Source organism: Leuresthes tenuis, unplaced genomic scaffold (genome assembly GCF_036924035.1).
Source record: "Leuresthes tenuis unplaced genomic scaffold, fLeuTen1.0.hap1 SCAF_15, whole genome shotgun sequence".
In the NCBI taxonomy this organism is placed as follows: domain Eukaryota; kingdom Metazoa; phylum Chordata; class Actinopteri; order Atheriniformes; family Atherinopsidae; genus Leuresthes; species Leuresthes tenuis.
The window spans coordinates 32,274,184-32,302,164 of NW_027325369.1; the positions used below are offsets into that span (position 1 = coordinate 32,274,184).

The 27,981-nt window shown below is 44.4% G+C and overlaps 1 protein-coding gene across 2 annotated transcripts; it reads left to right on the plus strand.

Moving 5' to 3' along the window:
* On the plus strand, positions 1 to 26,583 carry gphna (gephyrin a). Of its 2 annotated transcripts, XM_072364836.1 has the most exons (24): positions 1 to 178; positions 3,739 to 3,817; positions 3,895 to 3,952; positions 4,836 to 4,928; positions 5,195 to 5,289; positions 5,369 to 5,435; positions 5,947 to 6,240; positions 7,908 to 8,003; positions 9,155 to 9,292; positions 10,848 to 10,890; positions 10,998 to 11,135; positions 11,675 to 11,767; positions 11,918 to 11,973; positions 14,090 to 14,209; positions 15,001 to 15,059; positions 15,146 to 15,299; positions 15,384 to 15,505; positions 16,739 to 16,826; positions 17,140 to 17,213; positions 18,288 to 18,352; positions 19,631 to 19,734; positions 20,221 to 20,317; positions 22,192 to 22,330; positions 22,407 to 26,583. In XM_072364836.1, the coding sequence occupies exons 1-23, from the start codon at positions 16 to 18 to the stop codon at positions 22,323 to 22,325; spliced, it is 2,430 nt and encodes an 809-aa protein (XP_072220937.1). In that variant the 5' UTR covers positions 1 to 15; the 3' UTR covers positions 22,326 to 22,330; positions 22,407 to 26,583. The 2 variants fall into 2 exon arrangements, with proteins under 2 accessions (XP_072220937.1, XP_072220938.1); XM_072364837.1 differs by lacking the exon at positions 7,908 to 8,003.
* The last annotated feature ends 1,398 nt before the right edge of the window (positions 26,584 to 27,981 follow it).

The following is a 27,981-nucleotide window of genomic DNA, read 5'->3' on the forward strand; positions in this document are numbered from 1 at the left end:
CGCGCGCCCACACGCATGCACACACCGCCGTCGTCCTCCAGAGGTGCAGCAGCAGCCTGCACACGCTACAGTTTCTATGTATGCGCCGTCACAGTGCAGACAGGGGTTGTAAACATGGCGGCGGACGGGATGGTGCTCACCAACCACGACCATCAGACCCGCGTGGGGATTCTGACGGGTAAGGACACCGTTTGATTATAAATGCGTCTTAACGATGCACATCTGCGCCGTTTTGTCGTCTGTTGTCTGCGCGCGACCGTGTCACGATCCGAGCTGTCTTCGTTGCAGAGCTAGCCTAGCTAGCCACGATGCTAACCGGTTCCGTTTATGTGCAGGCTTGCCTTCCCTGACAGGTCGGGCAGAGGTGGGATTTGTTCTGTTGGCAGGTCATCGTCAAGCCGTTGTTGACGTTTAAATAATGTATTTGTGTTGATGTGAGGACTGGTTGTTGCTCTCTGAGCTGTATTTTGTGGCTAAACGTCAGTATAGTAAGGCATTTCGCTCAGCGTCAAGGCAGACGGAAGAGAAAGGAAGCGTTGGTGGAGCCTTTCAAAATAAAGCGCGAGCGACATTTTTGGCTACATCTGATCTGGTGAACGCTCCAATTAGATGCTTTTAATTTGAAAGCAGAACCTCGGATCTTCCGGTTTAGCCTAGCTTAAAGTTTCTAGCTTGACTCGGGAGAACCTTATATTTTCTATCGCTGCCGAGCCTACATGAGCTGCATTATTCATGTCCCTTTGCAGATCCGATGTTTTGGCTGCAGTGGAGACTGCTTTTAGTCACAGTTACAGATTTTTAGCAGCGTTTTGGATCCACATGTTTTTTATTGAATGCATAAATCTGCATTCATTCATTCATTAATAGTGAATCTTCTTGAAATGAGAGGGCAGGACGCAGCGCCCGAGCCAAAATGACTTCAGATGCTCAGATCAGCTCAGCTGAGGAGGACTGGGACCAGTTTGCAGCAGTGTGACAGCCACCAACACCGCTGCATCCTCGCTAAAGGCAGAAAGAGACGTGAGAATAATGCTGAGGAGGATGAGAGGAATCAGCAGCTAACCCTGCTGTCCATCCATCCATCCATCCATCCTGGAAGGAAGGAAGGAAGGAAGGAGCGCAGTCTGCTGTCACGTGTTACCACACACCATTCATGTGGTGTGTGTTGGCTGTTTGCTGATCTGCTCTGGAACATGTTTAAAGTTCAGTTCGGTCAACTTCAAATATGGGTTTGAAACTCCCAAATGATGTTTAAATCATCTGAGAAAGAAACGTCTCTTTATTTGTTGTGATAGAAAGAATGTGCTGATCACAGGACCCAGAAAGAAGCTCTGAACATCCAGTTTAATCAGCTGCGAAAGGAAGGCCTCATCCACAGTTTTTAAAACAACCGAAACAGAGAATAAAAGTCTTCATTCTGCTTATGCTGCAACAACTACTTTTTAACTTTTTAACCAACTGATCTGATCAGATCTCAAGTAAAACCAACCAGACTGGTGACTGGTTGATGGAGCAGTGAAAAGTACAGATAAAAACTCCTGATTCAGCCTTGTTTCCCTCTAATCTTTAAAGTGTCCTGATCAACAGTTCTGCAGCTTTCTGGAGTTTTTCTTTGGACATTTTCTGCTTTTTCACTCATCTTCAGTCCTTGTTCCTGAGCATTTTCAGTGGAATGTGTTTTTTCTTTGTTCAGCCACTGAACTCTGACCTATGAACCATTCAGGCAGGAAAAAAGTCTCCTAACTCAAGGGATGAACCAGTGTTGTGTCGACACAGAACAGACAACTTAGCAAAGAAGCCGTTTTAAACTGGATCTTTAGGCACTTTGTCACAAAGACACATCATTTGTTCCCATTTCTTTAGCTGCATCTATGAAAAACAGCAAAGAAAACACAGTTTGACAGACAGAAAATAGGATTTCTGCAGCAACAAGGTGATTCCCAAAGAGCTATTAGCTGAAAACTTGGCATATCTCAGCATGGTGTGCAGTGTGTCCTTAAAACATTTGAGGAAACTGGACAAGTGGAGGACAAAAGAAGAAGTGTCAGGCCTAAAAAACTATCTACAGCAGATGAACAGGATCTGAAAGTGATGTCCTTAAGAAAGAGGAAAAAATCCAGCTGTGACCTGACAGGACCTGAGAGATGCATCTGGACCTTCAGCTGATCCATCTACTGTTGGCCCAAGCCTCATCAGAAATGGTCTCCATGGAAGGGTGGCTGTCAAGAAGCCGTTCTTAAGGAAGGGAAACAGGGAGAAAAGGCTGAGCTGTGCCAAATGACACAAGAAGTGGACTGAAAATCAGTGGCAACAGGCTGTCAAGAAGCTGTTCTTGACCAACAGGTTCAAACACGCCACCTTCATGCTGTGAGGTGACGGTGCTCAGCACCAACAATAAGGCTGGAAATAAAGTAGTTTTAAAGATGCTTTTGTGTGTTTATGATGGCTTTATGAATCCTGCATTTGTTTGGAGCACATCCACAGATATTAAAGCTACATGTGTGCAAAGACTGTAAGAAATGCATTTTCAACACTGGATTCTTATAGCAAAGGATTAGATCTCGTAGTAAATGATCGTAATATGAGGCAGATGACTCATTCTGAAGGCAGTACTGGGTTTAAAACTGGTGGGCTAATCCTTCATGGTAAAGGGATGCATTAGTGCAGATGTTATCACACATCTGTGGAGGCTCAGTTAATGCTGAAACATACTGTCGTGGTAGAAAGAAACCGAACTCCAGTTCTCAGGTTTTCTGTATCAGGACATTAAAACTCATCTGTTCCTCTGCAGGTGTTGAACATGTCACACTGAGTCATTATTTACTGAAATAAAACTGAGACAAAACACAGAAGCAGTGAGTAAAACTAAGTGAACCCCTGATCCAGCAGCTTCAGCAGCAGTGAGTTAAACTAAGTGAACCCCTGATCCAGCAGCTTCTGCAGCAGTGAGTGTAAAACTAAGTGAACCCCTGATCCAGCAGCTTCAGCAGCAGTGAGTGTAAAACTAAGTGAACCCCTGATCCAGCAGCTTCAGCAGCAGTGAGTGTAAAACTAAGTACTAAACTAACTATCGATTTTTCAGTCGCAAGTATAAATTTTTAAATTTTTTCTAGCAAACTTTATTGAAAAGTCAGACGTTACAATTAGTGAAAACACAGAAAATTAACATAATACAAAACAATGCCGGGGGGGGGGGGGGGGGGGTCACATTATACAAAACAGTGATAAATTAGTTCATATAAATGTTATATAAAGTGCATATATCAGTGGTTTTGATGGCTTTTCTGTTTATAGAACGTAGGATTGTTGTAATTTATTGTTTGAGCTCCTTCTCAAAAATTGAAAAAGATGGTTTGTGATTAGAGAATTTGGATTTGTGTTTATGGTATTTTTATGGTATTTTATGGTAAAACGAGCAGGTTGATGATGTAATATTCAACATAAACATGAGTCTGTGTGCGCTGAAGACATGTTTGTTTGTTTCCGTTGTCTTTCCGGGTCAAAGGTCGGACCACCGTCCAATCAGTGACGATTCATGTGAAATCACTCTGTCCCTTTAAAATATTTTAAAAAATGATGTGTATTAAATCTTATTGAATCGTATGGCTGAATGCCGCGTATCGGATGGTGAGATTAGATTATCGCTACAGCATGGTGTATGTGTGACGTTTTAATGAAGCAACTCCTCGTCCCGTTGGAGGCTTCCTGGTCAGTAAATGTGACGCCTCTCTCCTCCAGTCAGTGACAGCTGCTACAACAACCTGGCAGAGGACAGGAGTGGAGTCAACCTGAAGGACCTGGTGCACGACCCGTCGCTGTGAGTCCTCATTCCAACACAAACGCTGACGCACACACAGCTCGCATTAGCCTGACTGTCACTGTCTCTTCCTGCAGCCTGGGAGGACTCATCGCAGCCTATAAAATAGTTCCAGATGAGATCGACGACATCAAGGTATCGAAATCACTCACACGTAACTCAGGTAGCATCCAACTCTTCTTGCTGCAACGGAAATTAAAGTATTTCCCGTTTTCCACTCGTATCTGTTTGGTCTTCTGTCTGAAAACTTTGGATTTAAAGGTTCTGGAACACACGAGTTTGTTTGTTTTAATCACAAAATACAGTTTGTTGATGTAAATGTAATTTATTTATACAGCCCTTGACAACAATTCATTTCGGTTTACAGCAGATGATAAATAAAGAAAAGAATAAGTACAAAACAATAAAATAACAGTAAACGCAATAAAATACAGCAAAATTTAATAAGATAATATAAAAGAGTCACCATACTACTGGGTATTAAAAGCCATCTGAAATAAGTAGGTTTTTAGCCCTGATTTAAAGATGATGTTGAAGTTCAGCTTCTGCCAATAAAATGAGAAAAGATGTGGGAAAGGGATTTAGTTGTTTCTGTTTCTGTATTTATCAGACGCTTTTATCCAAAGCAACTTACAAATGAAGATATAACAGCTCTATAAAAAGCTAACAATAAGCTACAGAGAAGGAACCCAGGAGTCCGACTCTGTCAGAGGGGACAGAGTAGAGATAGGGTGGAGATTTAGGTGGAAATGGCATGTTTCATGGAAATATTTCACTGTAGAATGGACTGAGTTCATCAAAAATAGCAGCTTGTTGCCTTTTTTCCTGCATGGACTCACAGACTGAGGCAAGCTGGACCTTAAACCGTCCCACTGAAGCTCTAAATGCAGCGATGGGGCCTCCTCTGGGATACATTTAAACTAGATATGTCTCTATCCATCCCGGCTGTTCAGCGGTCTCGTGTTATTGGAGTTAAGACGATGTAAAACACCGCTGTTCACGTAGTTTTCGTGTGCAGGACACTCTTCTGGAGTGGTGTGATGAACAGGAGCTGAACCTCATTCTCACCACTGGAGGAACCGGCTTTGCACCGCGGGATGTTACACCGGAGGTACGCACACACATGCACAGACAAACGCTTCATCGAAAAGGTGGCGTGAAGAGAGACAAACGGTCAGGTGTAGGGAGCCGAGGCTGATCAATCCTTCAGGTGATCAGATGCATGAACTGCAGGGCTGAAACGCTCGTGATCTGAGGTGAATGCAGGCGCTGATGCTGGTGGATGTTCTGCCTTCTTCCTCTCTAAAGAAACTGTCTGGATATGTTCTGAGGGTGAAATAAGTCCTTTTTAAATGGCTCCGTGTGCTTCTGCTCCAGGCCACCAGGGAGGTGATAGAGCGAGAGGCCCCGGGAATGGCTCTGGCCATGCTGATGGGATCCCTCAACGTCACACCTCTGGGAATGCTGTCCAGGTGAGGACCGTTGGGGTCAGATTCAGGTGTGAGACGGTGCGTTCCCGCTCTAATTTGCTCTCCTCTGCATCGTTTTCAGGCCAGTTTGTGGTATTCGTGGCAAAACTCTGATCATCAACCTTCCCGGGAGCAAGAAAGGCTCCCAGGTACGACTCTCTGACCTCCTCTGCTGACGCAGTGACGTGCACGTTCGCTCACGTAATCCACGTGAATGCGTTTGAAACGGCGGCCTTGAGGCCAAAGTCCCAGAACGTTTGTTGTTCCTGTGGCCACAGGTTGAAAGATATGTCACAGCTCAAGTTTTAGGCTCCTTTTCTGTAGATTTACAGCAACAAACGACGCATTTGAAGTCTTTCGTCCTCATTTAGCTTCAAAACTGCTCTTAAAATCAGTCTTAAACTATTGCTTTGATGCAGTCTGTCGGTTTCCTTCGTGAGGCAACTTCAATTTTTATTCTCGTTTTATAAATTGGACTAATTTGGATTTGAATTAGTTAATTTCTTTTGATTCTTGAGCAGCAGAATCTTGTTCTGGACCCACAGACGATGCAACACGGTCGTAAACCTGAGTCTGTGACGACTTTTTCTCACTTCAAACTGTGTTTAAATGATTGAAAAACAGTTAAAACCTCTGAGTAGACCCTGATGTGTCCCGCAGGAGTGTTTTCAGTTCATTCTGCCCGCTCTGCCTCACGCCATCGACCTGCTGCGCGAGGCCAACGTCAGGGTGAAATCCACGCACGCCGCCCTGGAGCAGCTGCCCTCGCCCTCCTCGCTGCTGGCCAACACGCACGCCAACGCCCACAGCAACACTCACACCATGGAGCGCGGCACCCAGTGCGAGGAAGAGGAGGACGAGGAGGACGACATGAGGAGAGGGCAGCACGAGCACAACCACCACAATCACCAGCACGGCTCCTCCCACATCACCGCAGCCGCTATCGCTGCCAAGGTAACGCCAAGTCGACAGGACACACGGAGACCGGCAGATTAAACTTTGACCTGGTCTTTATGGGCGTAGGAAACGGGAGGGTGTCATCAAATAAGAGCTTTTAAACCATGAATCTTCATCAGACGTTTGGGTTCAGAGCTTCTTCAGGTCCAGATATTCAAACCGTACAAATCGGCCCTCATTCATTCAGTTGTTCGTTCGTTCGTTCATTCATTCATTCATTCAGTTGTTCGTTCGTTCATTCATTTGTTCATTCAGTTGTTCGTTCGTTCATTCATTTGTTCATTCAGTTGTTCGTTTGTTCATTCGTTCGTTCATTCATTCATTTGTTCATTCAGTTGTTCGTTTGTTCATTCGTTCGTTCATTCATTCATTTGTTCATTCATTTGTTCATTCATTTGTTCATTCATTTGTTCATTTGTTCATTCATTTGTTCGTTCGTTTGTTCGTTCATTCATTCGTTCGTTTAGTTTGTTCGTTCGTTCGTTCGTTCGTTCGTTCATTCATTCATTTGTTCATTCAGTTGTTCGTTTGTTCATTCGTTCGTTCATTCATTCATTTGTTCATTCAGTTGTTCGTTTGTTCATTCGTTCGTTCATTCATTTGTTCATTCATTTGTTCGTTCGTTTGTTCGTTCATTCATTCGTTCGTTTAGTTTGTTCGTTCGTTCGTTCATTCAATCAGTTGTTCGTTCGTTTAGTTTGTTCGTTCTTTCATTCATTCGTTCGTTCAGTTTTTCATTGGTTGGTTCATTCAGTTCGTTCGTTTGTTCATTCGTTCGTTCATTCATTCATTTGTTCATTCAGTTGTTCGTTTGTTCATTCGTTCGTTCATTCATTCATTTGTTCATTCAGTTGTTCGTTTGTTCATTCGTTCGTTCATTCATTCATTTGTTCACTCAGTTGTTCGTTTGTTCATTCGTTCGTTCATTCATTCATTTGTTCATTCAGTTGTTCGTTTGTTCATTCGTTCGTTCATTCATTCATTTGTTCATTCAGTTGTTCGTTTGTTCATTCGTTCGTTCATTCGTTCATTTGTTCATTCAGTTGTTCATTCATTTGTTCATTCAGTTGTTTGTTTGTTCGTTCGTTCATTCATTCAGTTGTTCATTCATTCAGTTGTTCGTTCAGTTGTTCATTCGTTTGTTCGTTCATTCATTCGTTCGTTTAGTTTGTTTGTTCGTTCGTTCGTTCATTCATTCATTCAATCAGTTGTTCGTTCGTTTAGTTTGTTCGTTCTTTCATTCATTCGTTCGTTCAGTTTTTCATTGGTTGGTTCATTCAGTTCGTTCGTTTGTTCATTCATTCATTAATTCAGTTGTCCAATCAGAGTCCAGTTCAAACCATCTGAAAAAGTCTTTAAAACAACCTCACTTTGACTCATAAAACTCAGTTTAATCTGGATTTTTAAGGTGAATATGAGGTTTTCACAAAGTTTTACAGACTTTAATAAAACAACATAAAAGTGGATTTTATATTTTGTGCAGAAAGGCAAAGTTTCAGCGATTATTTCAGCTGATTTTAACGATGCTTCAGGTGATAAAAACCCACGCCGTCGGTGTCCAGTTTCATTTAAATGTTTTCACGCCATCTCATCTCACCCGTGTGCATGTGTGTGTGTGTGTGTGTGTGTGTGTGTGTGTCCACGTGCACGTGTGTGTTCATCAGACGAGTCATGCTGTGGTCATGGCTAAAGGGTCTACCTACCTGCCTGGGAACACCCCCGCCCCCCCCGCTCATTTCACCTGTTCCCATCACCAGCAGGTGAGACGTCCACACCTACACTCCCCCCTCCATCATGTGTGTCCATCCATTAATGACCGAGTTAAAGGGATAATCTGTTGTTTTGTAAGAGGTTTTACCTGCGGCACATTTTCACCATTTAAACCAACTCAAACCCCTAAAATACAGTTGATATAATTAAGTAAATATGACAGTAAATGCTGCTTGAAAGGTAATTAATGCAACAATAATTGAAAAGTATGTGAAATGAATAAATTTTTCTGCTTTAATCTGAAACGGCATCATTTAGATTTGTTTTAATGCTGCTTTTTATGTACTTTGTCACTCAGTTTGCGGCTTTATTTGTTATTTTAATTGGAATATATTTAATTTCTTTCTTTATTAATGTACTTAAGGCACCGCTGAGAGACCTATTGAAGGAAGAAGTGAGATTAAATCACAGAGAAACCTTTTGTTAGCGAGTGAAACGCAGACTTTGTGTTCACCCCGTGTGAATGTCGGGCTCAGTTCATGAATATCATGCAGTGCAAAACTCAAAAGAGTGTTGTTTCTATGTCGTTATGCCACATGTGATGCAGTGTTCAGGGGTTTATTTAGTCTGAAAAGCACAAAGAAAGATGTGATTCCTGCTCATCCAGGACGAATGTTCCCTAAAAAGTAAAAAAAAAGAAGAAATCAAACACATCAGCAGGTAAAAGTGCCTGAATAGTCGATAATATTTGTAGTTTTTTAACATCAAAGCTATATTTAAGAGATGTAAGTACAAAAAAAATGTATTTTTAGTGTCTGAACTCAGTAACTTGATTGAAAATGGAGACAAATGTAGAATCTGATGCAGCGACACTCAGTAAAAGTTGTTCTGGAGTCAAAGAAAGTTTATATAATCCACAGCAACAGCTTCTGGAGCTTCTCCAACCAGCAGGTTACCTGCTGACAGGTGAGGGTGTCAGGATTGGGTATAAAAGCAGCTTCCACCACAGGTTCGGTCGAGTTTTATGATCATGAACGTCTGAGTGAAATCAACAGATTCTCTCAAACATCCTTAAATGTCAGAACCAGAGGAGAAGAGTCGTCATGATGTTGGTTTATGGCAGGTGTGTGAGGGGTAAATAACTGAGGAAAGTGTGTGTGTGTGTGTGTGTGTGTGTGTGTGTGTGTTTGTGTGTGCGTAGATCCCGGACTCGATCATTTCTCGAGGCGTTCAGGTGCTTCCTCGAGATTCGGCCTCTTTAAGCTCCACCCCCTCCGAGTCACCGCGGGCAACACAGGCAACGTCCCGCCTTTCCACCGCCTCATGCCCAACACCGAAGGTACACACAAACCTGCACGCACACACTCAGAGCTGAGCACGGAGAAATTAGAGGAGTTTTCAATCTTTGAAACAGAAAAACGTGTCACTGCATGAAGTCTCCACCTCCCGTGACACAGCAACACGTATGTTGATGTTCTGCATGACACGTGTGGATCTAAAAGCTGTTAAATTCAACATGTTTGTCTCCGTTTGGCTGTCAGATATGAACATAAACTCAAAGCCAAAGGAGGACATTAGATTCAACCTCGCAAAACGTGACCAGATTAAAAGTCTCGGGACATGTTGTGTTGTTTGGATTTGAATGGGAGTGAATGGGACAGTGAGAACATAAAGAACTGCGTTAAAGACTTCCTGTAAGCTCTAAAGTGTCCTGAGCAACAGTTCTCCAGCTTTCTGAAGGTCTTTCAGAGTTTTTCTTTAGACTTTTTCTGCTTTTTCACTCATTTTCAGTCCAGTTTTTTCTTTGTTCAGCCACTTAACTCTGAGCTATGAAGCATTCAGGCAGAAAAAAGGCTCCAAACTCAAGGGATGAACCAGTGTTGTGTCGACACAGAACAGACAACTTAGCAAAGAAGCCATTTTAAACTGGATCTTTAGGCACTTTGTTACCAGCAGCCTGTCACAAAGACTCATCATTTGTTCCCATTTCTTTAGCTGCATCTATGAAAAACAGCAAAGAAAACACAGTTTGACAGACAGAAAATAGGATTTCTGCAGCAACAAGGTGATTCCCAAAGAGCTATTAGCTGAAAACTTGGCATATCTCAGCATGGTGTGCAGTGTGTCCTTAAAACATTTGAGGAAACTGGACAAGTGGAGGACAAAAGAAGAAGTGTCAGGCCTAAAAAACTATCTACAGCAGATGAACAGGATCTGAAAGTGATGTCCTTAAGAAAGAGGAAAAAATCCAGCTGTGACCTGACAGGACCTGAGAGATGCATCTGGACCTTCAGCTGATCCATCTACTGTTGGCCCAAGCCTCATCAGAAATGGTCTCCATGGAAGGGTGGCTGTCAAGAAGCCGTTCTTAAGGAAGGGAAACAGGGAGAAAAGGCTGAGCTGTGCCAAATGACACAAGAAGTGGACTGAAAATCAGTGGCAACAGGTCTTATGGAGGGATGAATCCTCCCCAGAGCCCGGACCTCAACATTATTGAAGCAGTGTGGGATCATCTGACAGAGAACGGAACAAAAGGCAGCCCACATCCAAAGAAGAGCTTTGGGATGTCCTTCAAGAAGCCTGGAGAACTATTCCTGAAGACTCCTTAAAGAAATGACAGAAAGCTCGTCTCAGAGGGTTCAGGCTGTGTTGGAGAATAAAGGAGCTCAGACCAGAGATTCACTTTAAAGCTGCTCAGAACTGATAAAAAACTCTGTTTCTGCCTCAGATTCTGGGTTTATATTCATGTCTGAACATGTTGTTCTGCACAATCATGGAATCGCTGCATGAATTCATGTCCTTGCATGTGTGGAGTTGGGTACCTTTAAAGGTGAAACCAGCCTCCTGTTTCAGGAAGAGTTTCCTATAAATAAACCGTGTGTCTGCCTCTGCAGGTTCAGTCTCGATGTGGCAGTAATGAGAACATCCTGAGAGCCAGTAAGTCCTCATCATCTGTGTTTGGGTCTCTTTTTCTGCGGAAATGAAGGAATTTCATGTGTATTTTCATGTGAATCTCTCAGAAGCCTCTGATGTTGTGTGTTTAGGCCACAGTGCGGTTGACATCAGCAAAGTGGCACGCCGGCATCGCATGTCCCCGTTCCCGCTGACGTCCATGGACAAAGCCTTCATCACTGTCCTGGAGATGACGCCTATTCTGGGAATAGAAGTCATTAATTACAGAGGTGTGTTCCTTTCCTCCGGTAGGATCGCTGAACCTTTCAGGTCTCTAATCAGGCGGGGGGGTTATTTCTTATTTCTGAAGGTGTGAAACGAGGATAAAGTTGAGCTCAGGCTGTACACAATCATCCACCTTCTGTTTTACAAGTTCAAAATAAACAGTGATGGGATGCTGTGAACAGCTTTGACATTTCTTACAGTTTATGTTTAGACTTTATTCATCCATCATCGGGTCTCAGAACCAACAGGTCCAGCAGGGAAACCCAGACATCCCTCTCCAGCTCCTCCTTTGGATCCCGAGGCGTTCCCAGGTCAGATGGGATATATAATCCCTCCAGTGAGTTCTGGTTCTGACCCGGGGCCTCCTCCCAGGAGGCATCCTAACCAGAGGAACCACCTCAGCTGACTCCTTTCTATGTGGAGGAGCAGCGGCTCTACTCCGACGAGGCTCTTTCCTGTTTTAATTATCGAGATGAGTGGAATGAGTTGTTTTGTAGACAGTTTGCAGCACTAAACTGAACTGGTTCTGGCTGTTTCTCCACAGACGGTTTGGGTCGGGTGCTCGCTCAGGACATCTATGCCAAAGACAACCTTCCTCCGTTCCCTGCCTCAGTTAAAGATGGTTACGCCGTACGAGGTCAGTCCTCGCTCACTGGTTCTGTTCCCATTTAACATCCCTTCATCGAGCAGAGCAGAGCTGCATTAAAACTCTCCTCCCTGCTGAGTATTTCAGATCAATAACCGTGGTCTAACTTCCATGATTAACCATCATTATCATTGATTGTAGCTGCTGACGGCCCAGGAGATCGCTTCATCATGGGGGAGTCCCAGGCTGGACAGCAGGTCAGCTCTGATGCATTAACTACTCTCAGGAGGTCATTAGTGCAGTTCGTAACTGTCAGTAGGAGCATCAGTTTACTGCATTTATGTGACACCTTTCTCGTCTTTAAAGCACTTTAAAAACCACGTTAAACCGCTCACTTCCAGCCTATAAAGACACGAGCAACAAATTACGCCTTCGGTCAGTTGTTCAGGACAGAAAAACTCATCACACTGTCTTTATTTACTGAAATAAAACTGAGACAAAACACAGAAGTGGTGTGTGAGAAACTAAGTGAACCCCTGATTCAGCAGCTTCAGCAGCAGTGAGTGAAAAACTAAGTGAACCCCTGATCCAGCAGCTTCAGCAGCAGTGAGTAAAACTAAGTGAACCCCTGATCCAGCAGCTTCAGCAGCAGCTTCAGCAGCAGTGAGCTGCAGTGATGGTTTCCTGTGGGACGTTATCAGTCTCTCTCATGGTTCTGGAGGAATCTCGGCCCTCTTCTCTCCAGCGCTGCTTCAGCTCATTGAGGTTTGCAGCTTTGGTTTCTGCACAGCTCTCTTAAGGTCCCACCACAGCATTTCAGTCAGGCTGAGGTCTGGACTCTGACTGGACCATTGCAGCACCTTGATTCTTTTCTTTTTCCCCACATTCTGCTGTAGATCTGCTGCTGTGTTTGGGATCTTTGTCCTGTTGATGAGCCAGTTTCAGCCCAGCTTTAGCTGTGGGACAGATGGCCTCACATTTGACTCTAGAATACTTTGGTATCCAGAGGAGTTCATGGTGGACTCAATGACTGCAAGGTGCCCAGGTCCTGTGGCTGCAGAACCAGCCCAGATCATCAGCCCTCCACCACCGTGCTTGACAGCTGGTATGAGGTGTTGGTGCTGATATGCTGTGTTTGGTTTCCTCCAAACGTGCTGCTGTGCATTAGGACCAAACATCTCCACTTTGCTCTGGTCTGTCCAAAGGACATTGTTCCAGAAGTCTTGAGCTTTGTTCAGATGCAGCTTTGCAAACCAAAGCTGTGCTGCCATGTTCTTTTTAGAGAGAAGAGGCTTTCTCCTGCAGCCCTTCCAAACAAGCCGTCCTTGTTCAGTCTTTTTCTAACTGTGCTGCCATGACCTTTAACCTTTAACATGCTAACTGAGGCCTGTAGAGTCTGAGATGTAGCTCTGGGCTTTTTCACCTTGGGGTGACCTTTAACCTTTAACATGCTAACTGAGGCCTGGAGAGTCTGAGATGTAGCTCTGGGCTTTTTCACCTTGGGGTGACCTTTAACCTTTAACATGCTAACTGAGGCCTGTAGAGTCTGAGATGGAGCTCTGGGCTTCTTCACCTTGGGGTGAACTTGCTGGGACGTCCACTCCTGGGAAGACTGACAGCTGTCCTGAATGTTTTCCACTTGTGAATAATCTTTCTCTCTGTAGAATGATGGACTCCAGATAATTTGGAAATGGCCTTATAACCCTTCCCAGACTGATGGGCAGCAGCAGCTGCTTCTCTAAGATCATTGCTGATGTCTTTCCTCCTTCTTACCGTCTGCTTCTGCATTTTGTCTCAGTTTTTCATTCATAAAGGTGATTATTTTAATCATGTCTGTGGCAGAGAGCAGGGAGAACAGAGCAGTCAGGCTCACCTTTTCAGCATCTTATGGGGAAAAATAACAAGATAATTAACAGGAACAACATGTACGACACAGAATTCCTCTTCATTCTACTTCCTGGTAACATGGCCAGAACCCAGCCTCTGTCCGTCATCAGCTCCACAGAGAACGTTCTGACCCGAATCAGCATGTGGTGCCCGCCCTGCTCCCTCCCACAGGTCCTGATATGTGAAGCTTAGAAGGAAAACGGTTGGATTTACAGATGGAGAAACTCTGTTTTCTGCAGCTCCGAACTCAAAGTCCAGTTCTCTGGATGTTTGGTGCTGCTGGAAATATGAGAGAAATGTAAAGAATGTGATGTCTGGGAAGCACTGAGGATGTTTGGATTGTAAACTGTGTGTGTGTGTGTGTGTGTGTGTGTGTGTGTGTGTGTGTGTGTGTGTGTGTGTGTGTGTGTGTGTGTGTGTGTGTGTGTGTGTGTGTGTGTGTGTGTGTGTGTGTGTGTGTGTGTGTGTGTGTGTGTGTGTGTGCAGCCCACCCACACAGTGATGCCAGGTCAGGTGATGCGGGTGACGACCGGAGCGCCGATCCCCTGCGGCGCCGACGCCGTGGTCCAGGTGGAAGATACTGAGCTGCTGAGGGAGTCCGAGGATGTAAGAACTCCACTTTCCTGTCAAAGCGCTCGGTGCTGGACAGACAGATGTTGACAGACAGGTGTTGACAGACAGGTGTTGACAGACAGATGTTGACAGACAGATGTTGACAGGCTGGTGCTGGACAGACAGATGTTGACAGACTGGTGCTGCACAGACAGATGTTGACAGACTGGTGCTGCACAGACAGATGTTGACAGACTGGTGCTGGACAGACAGATGTTGACAGAAAGATGTTGACAGACCGGTGCTGGACAGACAGATGTTGACAGACTGGTGCTGCACAGACAGATGTTGACAGACTGGTGCTAGACAGACAGATGTTGACAGAAAGATGTTGACAGACCAGTGCTGGACAGACAGATGTTGACAGACAGATGTTGACAGACTGGTGCTGCACAGACAGATGTTGACAGACTGGTGCTGCACAGACAGATGTTGACAGACTGGTGCTGGACAGACAGATGTTGACAGAAAGATGTTGACAGACCGGTGCTGGACAGACAGATGTTGACAGACTGGTGCTGGACAGACAGATGTTGACAGACTGGTGCTGCACAGACAGATGTTGACAGACTGGTGCTGCACAGACAGATGTTGACAGACTGGTGCTAGACAGACAGATGTTGACAGAAAGATGTTGACAGACCAGTGCTGGACAGACAGATGTTGACAGACAGATGTTGACAGACTGGTGCTGCACAGACAGATGTTGACAGGCTGGTGCTGGACAGACAGATGTTGACAGGCTGGTGCTGCACAGACAGATGTTGACAGTGCGTTTGTTTCAGGGCACGGAGGAGCTGGAGGTGAGGATCATGGTCCAGGTCCGGCCCGGGCAGGATATCAGGTGAAGTGGAAACCGTGTGCTGAGGCAGCTCAGTGGAGCCGAGTCGCTGTCAGGAGTTAAATGCGAGTGTTTCTGTGTCTGCACAGGCCAATCGGCCACGATATACGGCGGGGGGAGTGTGTTCTGGCCAAAGGGACACACATGGGCCCGTCTGAGATCGGCCTGCTGGCTACAGTGGGGGTGACGGAGGTCAGCGTGCACAAATTCCCCGTGGTGGCCGTCATGTCCACTGGAAACGAGGTACAGGCACAAACAGGTGCAGACACTGAACTCTGGTCCTGTTTCTGCTGCAGTTTGGGACACTGTGCCTTTGTTTGTGTGCAGCTGCTGAATCCGGAGGACGATCTCCACCCAGGAAAGATCAGAGACTCCAACCGCTCCACCCTGCTGGCCACCATCCAGGAACATGGATACCCAACCATCAACCTCGGCATCGTAGGAGACAAGTACGCCCCACACTGAGTAAAACGGGCTGAAAGTCCCACAGTAACACCAGAGCTTGTTTCTGCTCAGCACCAGCAGATAACTGACACGTTTTATGTGAATTATTCCCTGAATTATTCGAGACTATGGTTCTCAGCCGGAAAAGGGTGGAATGCTCTCTCCGGGTCGGGAATGAGATCCTTCCCCAAGTGGAGGAGTTCAAGTATCTCGGGGTCTTGTTCACAGTGAGGGACGAATGGAGCTGGAGATTGACGGCGGATCGGTGCAGCGTCTGCAGTGTTGCTCTGCACCGACCCGTCGCTGTGAAGAAGGAGCTGAGCCAGAAGGCGAAGCTCTCTACTTACTGGTCAATCTACGTTCCCATCCTCTCCTGTGGTCAGGAGCTGTGGGTAGAGACCGAAAGAACGAGATCGCGAATACAAGCGGCTGAAATGGGTTTCCTCCGCAGGGTGTCTGGGCTCTCCCTTAGAGATAGGGTGAGAAGCTCAGTCCTCCGGGAGGGGCTCGGAGTAGAACCGCTGCTCCTCCGCATTGAGAGGAGTCAGATGAGGTGGCATCTGGTTAGGATGCTTCCTGGAGGCCTCCCTGGGGAGGTGTTCTGGGCCCGTCCCACTGGGAGGAGACCCCGGGGAAGACCCAGGACACACAGGAGAGACTATGTCTCTCGGCTGGCCTGGGAACGCCTCGGGGTCCCCCGGAAGAGCTGGAGGAAGTGGCCGGGGACAGAGACGTCTGGGTTTCTCTGCTCAAGCTGCTGCCCCCCCGACCCGACCCCCGGATAAGCGGCAGATGATGGATGGATGGATATTCCCTGAATTAAGGTGTCTTCATATTCAAAAAGTTTGAATAAAACTGTATCAGCGACGGCCGAAAGGAAGTGTTTATATGGAAGATGTGCGGGTGAAGCTTAGAGAGGAGAGGGGGGGGGTTCCAACGGGTCGACCAGGCGAGGTAAAGCTGGACCTAGATGCTGCTCAGTCCCTCCAGCTGTTAGAGCAACATCTGCAGCTTCTTCAGGGAAGGCCTTGCATGTTTCAGCAGGAGTTAAAGCACATCCTGCATCTGTTCCAGCAGCAGGATGTGCTGCTGGAAGCCTCCATCAGACAGGAACGGGACCCTGAAGGGAAGGACGGATGATCAGCTGCTCCTGAATCTTTGCTCCTCATAGTTTCCGCTGATGGAAGTGATTCAGTCCTGATGTGATTCTGTCTGATTCTTCACGCTTGTGTTTGCAGTCCTGATGACCTGCTGTCAGCTCTGCACGAGGGAATCAGCCGCGCCGACGTCATCATCACCTCAGGGGGCGTGTCCATGGGAGAGAAGGTAACCTCCCACCTGTGGGCCGTCTCCTTTGATATTCAACAGAAGGATGTTTCAGTCCCTCAGATCAGATCTAACATCAGAAGAAAACTGTCATACGTCACAGTGTTAACGCTCTTTTTGGTCTCTGTGTGTGTGTGTGTGTGTGTGTGTGTGTGTGTGTGTGTGTGTGTGTGTGTGTGTGTGTGTGTGTGTGTGTGTGTGTGTGTGTGTGTGTGTGTGTGTGTGTGTGTGTGTGTGTGTGTGTGTGTGTGTGTGTGTGTGTGTGTGTGTGTGTGTGTGTGTGTGTGTGTGTGTGTGTGTGTGTGTGTGACAGGACTACCTGAAACAGGTGCTGGATATTGACCTTCATGCTCAGATCCACTTCGGACGAGTCTTTATGAAGCCAGGGTGAGATTTTGGGGGGGGGGGGCTTTTAAACCAGCACTGACATCATTTACTTTTAGGAGAACTCTGGTATTTTTAAACCTTATTTCTGGCTTGAAATACGTTCATCTACTCACTGAGAACAGTTTGGTGAAAGTCGGCGTCCTTCTGAAGATATTTAGATAACTGGAGATCCATATAACGGAGTGAACGGGGCTTAGAGGATGCAGCCTCTAAATAAGGCATTATCTGTCTTTATTTCACCAATACTTTAAGAAGAATGAATGAATGAACGTGTGCTATAGCTCTGTTAGCTCATAGCTGCTGTTAGCTCATAGCTGCTTTTAGCTCATAGCTCTGTTAGCTCATAGCTGCTGTTAGCTCATAGCTGCTGTTAGCTCATAGCTGCTGTTAGCTCATAGCTCTGTTAGCTCATAGCTGCTGTTAGCTCATAGCTGCTGTTAGCTCATAGCTGCTGTGTTGTTGTTATTGGAGGCTATCGGGGGGCTTATAGAGGGCTTTCTACACACTTGTCTACTGGGATGATGTCATCGACGCCCCCCTGCAGCACAGTTTATTCACTCCGGTAAGAACGTCCATCTTACTCAAAGTCGTCGTCCACGTCGTCAAAATCTGATAAATATCCTGCCATGTTGCACAAAACTATCAGCAGCAAACTCTGTGTGAAGTTAGCCGCCTGTCACAGAGCACGGAGTGAATAAACTGTGCTGCAGGGGGGATGTTCTGTGTTCGCACAGCTGGAAATCCTCCTAATCGAGTCTGGTTCGAGCCCAAAAGTTCCAGGACGTGAAGTAAAAGATGTCCGAGTTTAGTCGGAGGAAAAGATGATGAAGAAGCAGCAAATCAGAGCAGAAATGTGTGATTCAGGTCCAGACAGATGTTCATCTTTTGTTGCTACGGGACACAAAAAGTTGAGCAAACCAAGCTGTGTTTCACCTCCTGTTTCCGTCCTCCTCACCTCCAGATGTAATAAACCGAACTTCTTGCTCCCAGGCTGTTAGAATCAGCTGTTCTGTTGCATCAAGCAGAGTAAAAGCGACCTCTTCCCTCTCTGCTGACCCGTCTCTCTCTCCTCAGTCTTCCTACAACCTTCGCCACAGCCGACATTGACGGAACACGGAAACTCATCTTTGCTCTACCAGGTCAGTTTTTTATCTAAAGCTTTGCAACAAAGACGGTTTACCTTTTGCCAAACGTAAAATCTGGAGACACTCCAGATGTAAAAGTTGTTCCAGACTCATGTTTCCATCCTTCAGCTTCCTTTAATGACTCGTTTTAACGCTTTGAACTGAGTTTTTCACAGGAATCTGAGTCCATTCCTGCTGAATCCCAGATTCCAGCTGCTCAGCAGTCCCTGGTTGCTGTTGTCTGGTTCTCCTCTTCAAAGCATCACTGCTGGGGCCAGTTTGACTTCAGACATGTTGCTCTGTGGCATTCGGACTTGGCTTTGGTCACCATTGGAGCTACTGCTCCCAAAATGGTCTGCGATTACTCCAGAAAAGTTCCTAATGAGGAAAACTAAGCCACCGACGCTGTTGCCAGTGGATATTCTGATACAAGTTGATGTTGGAAACCTAGAGAAGGTCCACAGAGCCACATCCCTTTAAAACCGGGATGATCTAACCACACTTTGCTGTTTTCCAGACCACACCGGGTCATGAGTTTTACATTTTAGGACGTAACTAAGTCTTAAAAGTGGGTAAATCCAGCCTCAGAGGAACAACAACACATGACATATGAATGATGTGTCATTATTTATTGAACTGAGACACAACACAGAAGCAGTGGAAAGGCAACAACTGTTCATGAACAGGGTTTCCTGGGACCCCCCTGCAGAGACTTTGCTGTCTGAGGGTCGTCAGCAGGAACAATCTGCTTCCTCCTCTGAGGAAAAGCTCAGAATATCCTGCAGGACTCATCCCACCTGCTCGGTTTGAGCTGGTGCAGAAGAAAAACAACCAGGGCAAACAGACTAAAGAGCAGTTTTTACCCCCTGCTGTCAGTCCCTGATTACAGCTCTGATTTATTCATTTTTTTTATTCATATTTATGCTTTTTAATGCCTTTGACGTGTGCTCCAAGGACGGCGCCTCAGTTTCATTCTGCAGTGTGACAGATCCAGAGGTGCACGGCCAGCCGAAGCCACACCAAAGCACCGCTTTTGTGACGTCAGATTGTGTCTGTGTGCGTAACAACGTGAAATGAACCTGAAATGATGCTTTCAGGCCCCAGCACAGTGATTCACTCAGTTGGGGCTGGACCAACACGCCACTCTGTGGTAAATTGGCTGCTGTCCTCGGGATAATGTGCATTATCGTGTGTCCAGCTGCAGGGGGAGCAAACCAGATGTGTTTCTTCACTAAACTCACTTTATTCAGGCAGGATTTTCCCTCTCAGTAACGTCTGTTGTGTTGTGTTTAGGTAACCCGGTGTCTGCAGTGGTGACATGTAACCTGTTTGTGATTCCTGCTCTGAGGAAGATGCAAGGTGTTCTGGACCCCAGACCAACAATTATCAAAGCTCGGGTAAGATGCACATTAAAGGTGACACGTTATGAAAAGAATCCATCAAAACTCCCCAAAAACACAACCCTGGGATTTATTTAGTTCCCCTTTGTGTGAAAGTTCCTCATTTAACGAGCCGTCACTCCTTACTTTGGCTCCGCCTCCTCTGCTAAGCCCCGCCCACTCACACCCACCCTGCTGGACGGATGAAGCCAGCTTCTGGTGGAAATGTTCTGCTGTCAGCTGCACTGAGGAGCATGCATCTTCCATCCAGCAGCAGCCTCAGAGGATATAAGAGCCCAGTGGATAAACTATATCTGAGGCTAATGTTCCAGCAGAGTTAGCTAAAGACTGTGAATGTGCAGCAAACACTTTTCATCCCACTGTTTTAACAACTTGGTCCAGTCCTTTGAGTGTTTTTAGATGTTTGGTATCCTAAAACGTGTGTTTTATGACAGTACAGATACTAAATGAATCGGTTATCTCTTGTGTTTGCTGTTTCTTCAGCTTTCCTGTGACGTGAAGCTGGATCCCAGACCGGAGTACCACCGCTGCATTCTGACCTGGCATCACCAGGAGCCGCTGCCCTGGGCGCAAAGCACAGGTATGTACTCAAACCGTTTCAAAGTTTAACCTGATGAAGCTCCTCTGTGTCCTGGGTCTTCCCCGGGTCTCCTCCCAGTGGGACGGGCCCAGAACACCTCCCCAGGGAGGCCTCCAGGGGGCATCCTAACCAGATGCCACCTCATCTGACTCCTCTCAATGCGGAGGAGCAGCGGTTCTACTCCGAGCCCCTCCCGGATGACTGAGCTTCTCACCCTATCTCTAAGGGAGGCCCAGACACCCTGCGGAGGAAACCCATTTCTTGTATTCGCGATCTTGTTCTTTCGGTCTCTACCCACAGCTGGTGACCAAAGGTGAGGATGGGAACGTAGATTGACCAGTAAGTAGAGAGCTTCGCCTTCTGGCTCAGCTCCTTCTTCACAGCGACGGGTCGGTGCAGCAACACTGCAGACGCCGTTGGAGAGACTATGTCTCTCGGCTGGTCTGGGAACGCCTCGGGGTCCCCTGGAAGAGCTGGAGGAAGTGGCCGGGGACAGAGACGCCTGGGTTTCTCTGTTAAAGCTGCTGCCCCCGTGACCCGACCCCTGGAGAAGCAAATAATGGATGGATGGAAGCTCCTCTGCAGCTCAGACCATCGTCGCTGCTTCCCTCCTCCGAATGAAGCTCCAGTTCTACTGTCTCGGGCGTGTTTAAACGTACAAAGCTTCAACTTCACAGCAAAGAGAGGCACAAACTCCAAACGGTCAAATAAAACACTCGAAAAGCAACAACAGAGACCGGCAGACTGGGGCAGGAAAGCTCTTTGTCCAGGAGAAAATCTGTGAATACAAAAATAATCCCGATCCAACAGGATGTGGCTGTGTTGCTGCGTGTCTTAATGACGGATTAATGTCTACGAATCGCCTCCATCGAGTGGAGATCCAGCAATAAGAGGCTAAAAAAGTCTCATCTTAGGCTCAGCCTCCTTTTTCTTGGATTACAGCATCTTTTTATAAGCTTATGCACCATCACACCTTTTATTTCCCTGCTTTTTCACCAGAGTTTGTTGGATTCATGGAGAAATTATGTCTTTAGCCTGATGTCTTTAGCCTGATGATTCCCGACATCTTCGAATGGTCGTCATCAGGAATAAAAACGTCTGTTGATGGAAACATCTGGTCATTCGGGATATTCAGGTCGTCTGACCTTATTTTCTGGTCACATAAACCTCGATTTAAACCAGCTGAAGCAGCTCGCCACGAGGAAAAGATTAAATGAGAAGCTAGCAAGCTACGAGGAGAAGTTAGCACAAGCTAGGTGGAGAAGAAAGTGGAAGCAAGGCCTGGTGAGGACCTGACAGATGCTGAGCCCACTGAGCTGGTGTCCCTCGTCCTAACTGATGATTTCTGGACTCCGAGAACAGATATGAACACCAGTTCTTGACCACTCAAACACTGAAGCCAGAATCAGGATCTGCTTCTTACTGACGTTCCTTTTACTGATTTTCTGTTGTTTTTATGTGGATAAAATGACAGAAAAACATGAAAAAGATCACAAGTTTTGTTCATAGTTGTATTCATGAAGCCAGAAATGGATCAAAAATGGAAAAAAGAAAAGAAAATCATGAGGAAAAGTGTTCAGAACCCACAAGTTGTGGAATCCAAGGCGCTGCCATGTAGTGATGTCATCAGTGATGTCATCATCTTCAAGGTTTTAAGTTGCTACCTTCATGAACTGTGGGCCAGTATTTTCCCTTTTACAGCATCTCTTTATCTCTGATCGTTTTTAAGCTGCAGCCTTTAGAAATCTGCTTCAAACGTTTCCTCAGACACCTTCAGGTTCTGTTCAGGTCCGGTTCTGTGACTCCAGCTGCTCAGAGGTGAACGCAGCTCTTCTTCTGTGGTGCAGCGGACTCACGCCCCTCTCTGTCTCCAGGCAACCAGGTGTCCAGCCGGCTCATGTCGATGCGGAGCGCCAACGGCCTGCTGATGTTACCCCCGAAGACGGAGCAGTACGTGGAGCTGCGCAAAGGAGAGGTCGTGGACGTCATGGTCATCGGACGGCTATGATGCAGGTATGTCTCCTCCTCTGTGGTCACGCACGAGGGAACGCGACACGAGCAAACTCCCACAAAACGCTTCTCTCCACAGACTCCAACGTCATTCGCTACCGGTTGCCACGGCAGTGCCAGGACTTCTTGCCGGGACTGGAAACAGGCGGAGGCAGGAAGTGATGCATGTCTATCTGGTCGCCATTAGCTGTGATGTCATATGCAACAGCCAATCGGAGCCAGCGCAGGCTGAACCCTCTCTGGTGGAGATCACTGTATTTCAAAGGAGAAAAAAAATGTGAAAAAAATATATAAAATATGAGATTTATTCTGTAATATTATTATTATTATTATCCTAATGATAATTATTATTAATATTCTTAATTAATATTCTATTTATTATGATTATCATCATGGTTCTGATTGAATATTCTCATCTTAGTAGTATTCATACCTTCTTCTCTCCTGCTCATTTTCTCCCTGGTAGGTATAAACAAATAGAGACTTCCACCCTTCCTCATCGTTTTTAACCCTCATCCCCCCTTCTTCTTTCCTTCTTTCTTCTTTTTCTACTTCTACCTGCACTACTGGCATCCTTTATCAGATATAGAAACTCCTTATAAAAGAAAAAAACCTGCCATGTCACGATGTATCTTCAAGGAGCTGTGCAGTAAATAGTTTTATTTGCCAAGAAATGAAAAAAAAATCAAGGATTATTTGTATATTTTTATTGTTATTACGATTTCCTCTCAAGATTTAACACTTTCCAACCGTTCTGAGACTCAGACTCTGGGTGAAAAGCCATGAAATTCTTCCCAAAAAATCTCTCTGGTCCGATATATCCGTTTAAAGAATAATCACGAAACATTACGTGACGTAACTCTGCATTCAAGTGGTGTTTAATGTCTGAAGTTACATCTAAAAAAGCTCCGGCACACAGGTCTACAGGTCTTAGTTTATATGTTTCCTACTGTGATAAAATCCCATGAAAAGAAGAAACACGGCAGCCTCGACGCTTTCTCGAGGAAAATACGAAATATGGTTAAATACGAAGCTGAACCCGGTGAAATAATCGATCCACTGACCGACAAGTTGCTCAGCTCCCACTGAAACAAGAGAAAATATATATATATATATATATATATATATATATATATATATATATATATATAAAACTAGTCTAAATGGCAGAGGACGGTGAATAACATCATATATTTGTCATGAAATACAGAAAATGTGTCCAACTAACCCACCAAAACCCAGTTTTATATGTACTTATCTACATACTTACCGATAGATAAGTTTTATATCTATTTTCATGAGAAAAACAAACAAAACTAAACAAAAATGAGACTCCTCAGATAGACCTTTTCCACCAAAGCAGATCCAGTGTTGGTTCTGTGCTGGTTCTGGATTCGGTTCTAGAAAGACTACGACATCCCATAATTTCAAACATCTCTTCAGGAGATGTTTGAACCTCCCTCTGCTGGATTCTGACTGTGGACAAATCAAATGATTACATATATTTACTTATATATATCTATATAGAATATATCTATGTATATATATATCTATATATATATTTATATATATATCAATATATTATATAAATATAATATATCTATATATTATATATATATATTTGGGAGAATAAATGAAAAAATACTAACAAATCATAAATGTTTCACTAATTTTCACATTTATTTGTTCATTTATTTCCGTGTGTACTGATGCAGTGTTTTAAATGTTTTTATTCTTTAATTTCTGCCTCTTTGTCTTTATTTTCTATATTTTCGCTCATTTTCGTGTTGATTTTTCCTCTTCCTCATTGGTTTTGCTGTTAATAAAAGGTTAAGAACAGAAGTCAGCATCTGATCTTCAACCAAAGAAAAGGAACAAAAGAATAGAAAATAAATAATGCTATTAATCCAAAAATGGGCATTTCTAATACAATTTATGATTATATACAGAAATAAACAGATTAATATGGAGATAAATCACATGTCTGATAGGTTAAACCTTCCCTGGTTTCTTTAGTCATTAATTTATTCATTATTTGTTTATGAATCACCAGCTTCCACCCACTTTTTTAAAATTTTTTTATCCATAAATTACACAAATGTGAACTTCTTGAAAGAGCTGTGACCTATTACGCTACATTCCCACTCAGAGACATCACTTGAAAGCAGCGTGTCACATTCAGGTGCTCGTAAACTACACTGTGTGTTTCCAGTCATGACGGTGTTCAGGTGCTCGTTAAAGTCCGAAGAATCAAAACACCTCAAGGCTGTGAATCTAACCATCGTTTGACTGTACTGTATGTAGGGAAGCATGTAGGAAACTTTATTTAATTCATTTAGCCGATAACAAATAGGTCTGTTGGTTGGAGAGTGCCACAAGAAATAAACTAATTAACAGCAAAATGTAAAAGGGACAAAAACTAAATAAAAAAATTATTAAAACAGAACGAAATGAATTTGTAGAAATAGAAATACCCAATTTAAAACACACTTTAAAACATATACATCATAAAAATATAAACAGAAACATGAACAAATTAATTTTGGGGAATGAAGAAATATGCAAATGTAAATGTGGAGTCAATTAACAAAAATTATCCTCGATATTTTTATTGAATTCCACTTTAATGTCTTAATTTTACTTTATTTCAAAATGTAAATCTGTATATTTAATTTCTAAAGTAGATTACTATATTTTATTTTGTGAGTCTTTTATTTATTTATTTATTTTATTTGATTCTTTTGGAAAACAGCAAAAATGAAGGATTAAAACTCAAAAATCCCCCAATAAATACAAAAAAATGAAAAAGATCTTTAAAAAAGAACATAAGAAAAATCTTTTGACAACAATTAATAAACAAGATGTGGCAAAAATGTATATTTATGCTTTAATTTTCAACCATATTAGAATTAAGCCAAAGTTACATAATTAAAGCAGAAATATCGATTTATGTTGCATTTTACACAATATTGTCAGCATAAATTTTAAAACTAATATTTACAATCATGTTATTGGCACATGAATTGAGATAATGAGACGTGATCTTTTTTTTTTTGTTCTTGGATTTTTGCAGTTTTAATCCTCCATAGTCAGCAGCTGGTCTTAAAAAACAAAACACAGAAAAGTAAAGAGATTTAAGTTATTCACAAAGAAAGCAAACAAAAGAGTTTTTTTCTTTATTTCTCTTTATGCTTCTTTTTTTCTTTTATGTGGCACTTCTGGTATTCCGTAATTGGCTGTCTATGATCCTGCTGAAAAAGCACCGACTCTCTTTGATAGTTTACGAAGTAACAATAATCAGTCAAAGGCATCATATTGAATCCCAGACCTTCACCAACGAACTGTCAGTGATCCCCTCCTCTTCCTCACATTCTTTCCATCAGTGCCAAACAAACCCACATGATCAAAGCGTTGCATTCAGGTCCTATCCGACACTTTAATGCTGCTGGAGGACGTCACGATGATCACACTGACGTCTTCCAGCTGGCAGTTATTTGATTCTTTTGATGTGTGATCAGTATTTCCTCGTCTTTCCACTACAAACTGAATGCAACGTTAGTTTCGAGCTCTTTTTCCACCCCCCCCCCCCCTCTCCCTCATCGCCTTCTTCTTCACACCTGCGTGCCGTATGGGGGGGGGTGTCTTTCTCTTTGGGCAGGTGTGAGTCCAGGTGAGCCGTGGCACTTCTTATCCGACTATAAAAGATTTCCTGTATTGATGTACAATGCCTACGCTGTCCTCAATCTTTCCTTAACTTATCGATTCAGAAACTTCCCAGTTACCTCAAATGCACCACAAAGAGCAGATATCAGTGTTGCGTTCAGGTCACGTAGGACAGAATAGAAGATTTTTGTCATTAATTCTGTAAAAAGCATTTCAATTAAATAAAACATTTGAACATTTCCATTTTGGTTTTCCCACATTGGGCAGCTTATGTGAATGGAAATTCCATTTTGACATGAATGCAGCATCAGAGCACCTGCCGAAGGAGGACCAATGAAACCCAGATGGATTAATCCGAGTAAAAAGAAGAAGAAGAAGCAGGTTATTGTGAAACTGCCTTTGTACTGAGTGATTCGGACCACTGGACTGAACTCAGTCTCACTGCACACACTATAAACTATGACCAGCACTTGTACTGAAGCAATGACACAGCATTCTACTACTACTGTATAAATACAATGAAGAGGATGTTTTTCTGTAACGATATTAATGAAACTGAAAATGAATTAAAGATAATCCTGATTATTCTGTAACTGACGTCCTGATGAGTCATTGATCGAGTCTGTTTCTGAGTGGAGGTGAACGTGAGGAAATTTAATGTTTAATTTATCAGAAAAACTATGAACGACATTAATATTGTGATATTTATTCAGTATATATGTGTGTGTGAGTTAATTTTCCTTTTTGTTTTCTACTTCTTGTATGTATTATCCTGTTTGGGGTCCGTTTTACTTTAAAAATACAGCCTGAACTACATCTGTTTGGATTAAAACTGACATTAATCCGCAGTTTCCAGTTGGATTTAGCAGATTAAAGGAGTTTAAAGCTCCGCTGAAGTGGCTTTGTCATCAGCAGGTGATGTGTGACCCGGCTCATTTCATTCTGCTCTGATACCCAGTAAAACCAAAGGAGATTTTGTTAGTACTGATACTTTTTACAAAAGCTTGATGAGTTGTTGAAAGAAGGTCATTTGGTTCAAACTGCAGCCGAAACTCAGATTATTTTATTAGTTTGTGGAACCTTTTCAGCTGTAATAAAGAGCAGAAATTAAAACCAAATGATCTGCAGAGAAGCAGCGATTTGAAACGATGCTCAGCAGCAGTTTTTATCAACGGCTCCACATGTGAAGCTTCCGCACAGCTGGAGCTCCCTGATGCTTCGCTGTGGACTCTGTTTTCGGTTGAATCAGCCGGCCTTTGGTCACCTGATGCTCTCAGAAACATCCAACAGAGCCTCAGCCTCCCTTGAATCAGGTATTTGTTTCCTTTGCATGTACAGATGAAAAACTCTTTAAATGCAGAGTCACTTTTCGCTGTAGATGATCTTTATCGTGGCCACGTCTCGCTCCTCTGCGGGTTTGGAGCCGCTCCTGTCGTTGTTTCCCGGATGGAAGAGGCTTGAGTTGACCCTGAGGACCCACTCGGCGATCCTCTGGTCCGTGTAGTACTCCTCATCGCTGCCCTCCTGCAGCCATTCTGGGTGACGGCGCTCTCTGCAGTCCTCAGATTCGGCTTCAGAGCCATCAGAGCAGCAGCCTCGTTGCTGCTCCGCTTCGACTCTCTGGGCTGCATTTGGCTGTTTGATCGGTCTGCTGCAGGGCTCTGAATCCCTCAGCTTCCCTGTCTCAGCTCCTCTGGTTCTTGCAGCAGGAGCAGCACTGATTTTGTGATGCTTGCTTGACTCCTGATTGGCTGCCCCTCGCCGTGCAGCAAACACACGGCAGACTGGGTTTCCTTTCATTGGTAGAAGTGTGACGCATCCCTGAGGTCCGGCTGCCTCCTCCTTCCCAGTGACGGTTCTTGACTTCCTGATCGGTGGCAGAGGGATGTTTGTTGTTGGCCTTGAACTCCTCAGGACACGCGCGGCCTCGTCCATATATGGCCTCCATGGTCGTTTTTTCCGCTGGACCTCCAGAATCTGACACTTCCTTT